Source organism: Morone saxatilis, unplaced genomic scaffold (assembly GCF_004916995.1).
Source record: "Morone saxatilis isolate NCDOM2014 unplaced genomic scaffold, NCSU_SB_2.0 Contig0, whole genome shotgun sequence".
NCBI lineage: Eukaryota > Metazoa > Chordata > Actinopteri > Moronidae > Morone > Morone saxatilis.
The window spans coordinates 19,804,510-19,809,391 of NW_023339650.1; the positions used below are offsets into that span (position 1 = coordinate 19,804,510).

Here is a 4,882-nt window from a genome sequence, read left to right on the forward strand (position 1 = left end):
GGGCGGTACCTATGTTGACGGACAGGTGTGTTGACGGACAGGTGGGCGGTACCTATGTTGACGGACAGGTGTGTTGACGGACAGGTGGGCGGTACCTGTGTTGATGGACAGGTGTCAGCAGTGAGGCGACGTGTTGTTGACACTCTTTTAAAGACAGAAGAACTTGAGCTTCAACTTTCCGCCAGCAGCCCTGAAAACAATTGATTCTATTATGTTGTATTATTGATCAGCCAGGTATTACCAATAATATTACCAATAATCAATTAGGTGTGCACTGACAGTGAAGTGTTGTTCCAGGTGTGTTCTGAAGGTGTTGAAAGCAGCTGTGATGCCTGATGTGAGGTCTGACTCTAGTATAGGTGCCTTCCTCTCTAAACCTTCCTCTGCACCTCCATCAAACACCTTCTCCTCCTCCGCAGGAGGAGGCTCTGCCCCCTCAGGTAACCCCTCTGAGACCAGGTGAGCAGTAGGTTTATCAAACACGAGCCAAACACTGAGGTTGCTTAAAAGTGATCAAATGAATGGAACGAATTAAAAAGAAAAGAATCAATGTACATCAAACTACCTGTCAGAGGTGATTTAGTTACCTCCCCCTTGGTCTGAGACCCCGCCCTCTTCTTCTGTGCAGACACACCCTCAGTTTGGTCTGACAGGTAGCCTTCACATAGAAAAACAAGTTCACTTAACCGAGACCAACATTAGTTCAAAATATACTGTGATATGAACAACAGACGATAGCTCAGAATTATTTTAGATTTTATATTAAATGTCCTCTTTAGTTCATTTTGTCTTCATATATCATAATTGATCCATTTCTAAAAATATTGTGTGCATAAGTCAGAATGAGAGTCAATGTTCTGATTTACAACAACTGTCCCCTAATCAATTAGAGTGAACACTGTCCTTTAAGTCCTTCCTGTGGCAGAAACACCCCCCCAGGTGTTCACACCAATCAGCACCTGAGTCTGCAGTCGCTCTCTTCCTGCCACAACTCAATACTTCCTGGACCAGGAGACAGGTGAGACAGGTGAGACAAGTAAGGCAGGTGAGACAGATGAGGCAGGTGAGGCAGGTGATGACTTTTATTGAGGAATCAAAGAAGAAACGTACCTTTATGAAAGGAGAGCTGCTTCCTCTGAACACGTCTGTCTCTTCTTGTGACATCTCAGGGACAGGAACACCTGGGAGACAGACAGGTTCAGGGACAGGAACACCTGGGAGACAGACAGGTTCAGGGACAGGAACACCTGAGAGACAGACATCCTTCAGATTTCATTCAATCAAACCATTTACATTCCATTAACATTCAGTGATTATGTCCGTATGTTTTATTGTGGTGGGGTCCACCTTTCCCGTACTGGATTCAGATACCTGGACAGGAAATGATGCAGCATGTAATCCAGAGTCTCTTTATTGTTGTTGTTTGTCTCTTTTTTGAGGATCTGTACTGTTTGTTTGCTGCACTGTAAACTCACACACACATTAATCAAACAGTGCGAGTCTGACCTGAGTCATATGTTGGAGTTGAGTGTCTGATCTGATCAAACAGAAACTCTGCTGTGCTTCTCCCTGGAATCTGAAAACAACAACAACAAGTCACTCAGATTTCAGTCCCAACAACGTGTTTATATTTATTAATGCTGTTTTTACAGTGTAGTTACCTTCATTACAGACGAGTCGTCTTCACTGCTCGGAGACGACAGAGGCAAAACTGGACCACAGACCGATAGACAGACAGACAGACAGACAGACACAGTGAATGTGCTTCTAATGACAGTAAACGCTACAGCGGTCAGCAGGGATCGCTCACTCTTCAGCTGACTCTTGCTCTGTGGTTTCTTCCTGCTGTAGGATCTACCACTCTGTTTGGCAGCAGAGGGGAACACCTGGACTGTACCACCTGGGCATTCGACAAAGGGGGAACTCTTCCCCTTCTGTTCATACAGACAGAAAACAGAAGTCAGAGGAAGTCCACTCACTGCTCACATCTGAAAACACAAAGAAAGTCTTATTGGAAGGAAGCAAGGAAGGAAGCATGGAAGGAAGCAAGGAAAGAAAGGAAAGAAGCAAGGAAGCAAGGAAGGAAGCAAGGAAGGAAGCATGGAAGGAAAGAAGCAAGCAAGGAAGAAAAGACAGACCGACAGACAGACAGACACCATGAAGACTCTCCCAGCAGCCTCCTCCAGCTCTCGGTGGTGTTCACAGTCAAAGTTCAGCTCCACTGTCTGACCTCTGCTGTTGTGGTGCATGATGGGATTGTTGAGCCGCACACTTAGGACTGTCTCTGCCCCATTGCATCCTGGGAAAACACCCACAGCAACTGTTGAAGTGTGTAAGAGCATCAGTGAGTCCTTTATGAAGGTGTTGGTGAACTTACTGACCGTCACGTTTCAGCTGAACGCTGTAACGATCCACTTCCTCTTTGAGCAGGTGGACGGAGCCCCACAGGAAACCCTGAGAGCCAGAGACACCAGTGTGATCACAGCGGCCCCAGTTCCTATCGTTCATGTTAAAGAGCCGTTCAATAGATTTGGTTCCTATCGTTCACGTTAAAGAGCCGTTCAATAGACTCGGTTCCCATCGTTCACGTTAAAGAGCCGTTCAATAGATTCGGGTTTGCGGCTCTTACGTTCATATCGAATTTTGTGTTGTGTATAGCCCCTTTCACACTGCCCAAAAAAACCTATGTAAACCCGCTAACACCCGATATTAATCGGCTTCATCTCCGATCGGCATTGATGTGAACGTCACACCTGGGTGAACCCGCTAATTTACTATAGATACTGTAACCAGTAATACCTGTAGTAACTATACATACTGTAACAGTACACACTGTATGTTACTTATGAATACTGTAACAGTTAACAATGTAGTACTATAATACTGTAACAGTAACACCTGTAGTACTATAATACTGTAACAGTAACACTTGTAGTACTATAATCACTGTAACAGTAACAACTGTAGTACTATAATCACTGTAACAGTAACACTGTAAGTACTAAATACCTGTAACAGTAAACACCTGTAGTACCTATAATACTGTAACAGAAACACTGTAGTAACTATAAAACTGTAACAGTAACACTGTAGTACTATAATACTGTAACAGTAACACTGTAGTACTATAATACTGTAAGCAGTAACCCACTGTAGTACTAATAAATAACTGTACAGTAAACAAACTGTAGTAATGTATAATACCTGTAACAGTAAACACTGTAGTACTATAATACTGTAACAGTAACACTGTAGTACTATAATACCTGTAACAGTAACACTGTAGTAACTATAATGTACTGTAACAGTAAACACTTGTAGTACTATAATACTGTAACAGTAAACACTGTAGTAATAATTACTGTACCAGTAACACTGTAGTACTATAATACTGTTAACAGTAAAACTGTAGTACTATAATACCCTGTAACAGTAACACTGTAGTACTATAATACTGTAACAGTAACAACTGTAGTTAACTATAAATACTGTAACAGTAAACACCTGAGATACTATAATTACCTGTAGTACTATAGTACTATAATACTGTAGTACTATAGTAACTATAATACTGTAGTACTATAGTACTAGTAATGATGTAGTACTATAGTACTAATAATGACTGGTAGTACTATCAGACTAATAATACTGTAGTACTATAGTACTTATAATACTGTAGTACTATAGTACTATAATTACTGTAGTACTATATACTATTAATACTGTAACAGTAGTACTATAGTAAACTATAATACTGTAACAGTAAATACTTGTAGTATATAAACCTGTAACAGTAATAACTGTAGTACTATAATATGTAACCAGTAATACTGTAGTACTATAGATACTGTAAACAGTAATACTGTATACTGATAATTGTAAAAGTAATACTTGTAGTACTATGAATACTGAACAGTAATTACTGTAGTACCTATCAAAATACTGTAAACAGTAATACTGTAGTACTATAATACTGTAGTACTATAGTACATAAATATGTAGTAACTATAGTACTATAATACTGTAGTAACTACTAGTATTATAATACTGTAGTACTATAGTATATAATACTGTAGTACTATAGTCATTATAATACATGTAGTACTACAGTATATAATACTGTAGTACTATAATCTGTAAACAGTAATACTAGCGCTGTGGTTCTACCTGAGGGTCAATCGATGAGAAGCTCAACGCATCCTGAACTGAAGGGTTGAAATCGGATCCAGAACTTGTCCGTTGTCATCTTTTGGAGGAAACAGCTGCAAAGAAGAAGAAACAACCAGCGTGACCTGCAGAGGTGAGACCTGCAGAGGTGCAGACTTAAGTAAGAAATGTTTTACCTCTGGTGGAGTCGAGGAACGCCTGAGGCCAGGGGAAGCTGTAGACCCTGACAGGACACAACGCAGGGAAAAATCACCCCACCTTGAAAGAGAATGTGATCACAATTCAGGTTCAATAAGTTCATTCACCCTCCTGGTCGCCATGGTGACCATTGACAAATTCAGGAAAACGGCGACAGTCCTGTAGAGAGGAAAGACAGATCAGAGAGAGACAGAGACAGAGAGAGAAAGACAGCTCAGAGAGAGACAGAGACAGAGACAGAGACAGAGAGAAGAGAGAGAGAAAGGTCCAGAGAGAGGAGAGCGAGAGAGAGACAGTCAAGGGAGACAGAGAAGAGAGGACAGAGAGAAAGAGACAGGTCAGAAGAAGAGACCAGACACAGAGACAGAAAGAGACGAGAGAGAGTAGAGAGAGAAGGACAGAGAAGAGAGAGACAGACGAGAGAGAAGATACCAGAGAGAGAGCAACAGAGACACGAAGGTCAGAGAGAGGAGACAAGACAGAGAGAGACAGAGAGGAAGAGAGAAGAAGACAGAGA

General features: G+C 41.4%; 1 protein-coding gene across 2 annotated transcripts; it reads right to left on the reverse strand.

Annotated features, from left to right (window-relative positions):
- Positions 1-6: 6 nt before the first annotated feature.
- On the reverse strand, positions 7-2,454 carry sycp2l (synaptonemal complex protein 2-like; the record flags this gene model as incomplete). Of its 2 annotated transcripts, none has more annotated exon segments than XM_035675739.1 (9): positions 7-190; positions 280-449; positions 566-658; positions 960-1,247; positions 1,507-1,576; positions 1,662-1,711; positions 1,811-1,934; positions 2,157-2,299; positions 2,382-2,454. In XM_035675739.1, coding segments are annotated over 9 exon segments (1,149 nt in total), but the record flags the coding sequence as incomplete, so codon positions are not given.
- Between the last annotated feature and the right edge of the window lie 2,428 nt (positions 2,455-4,882).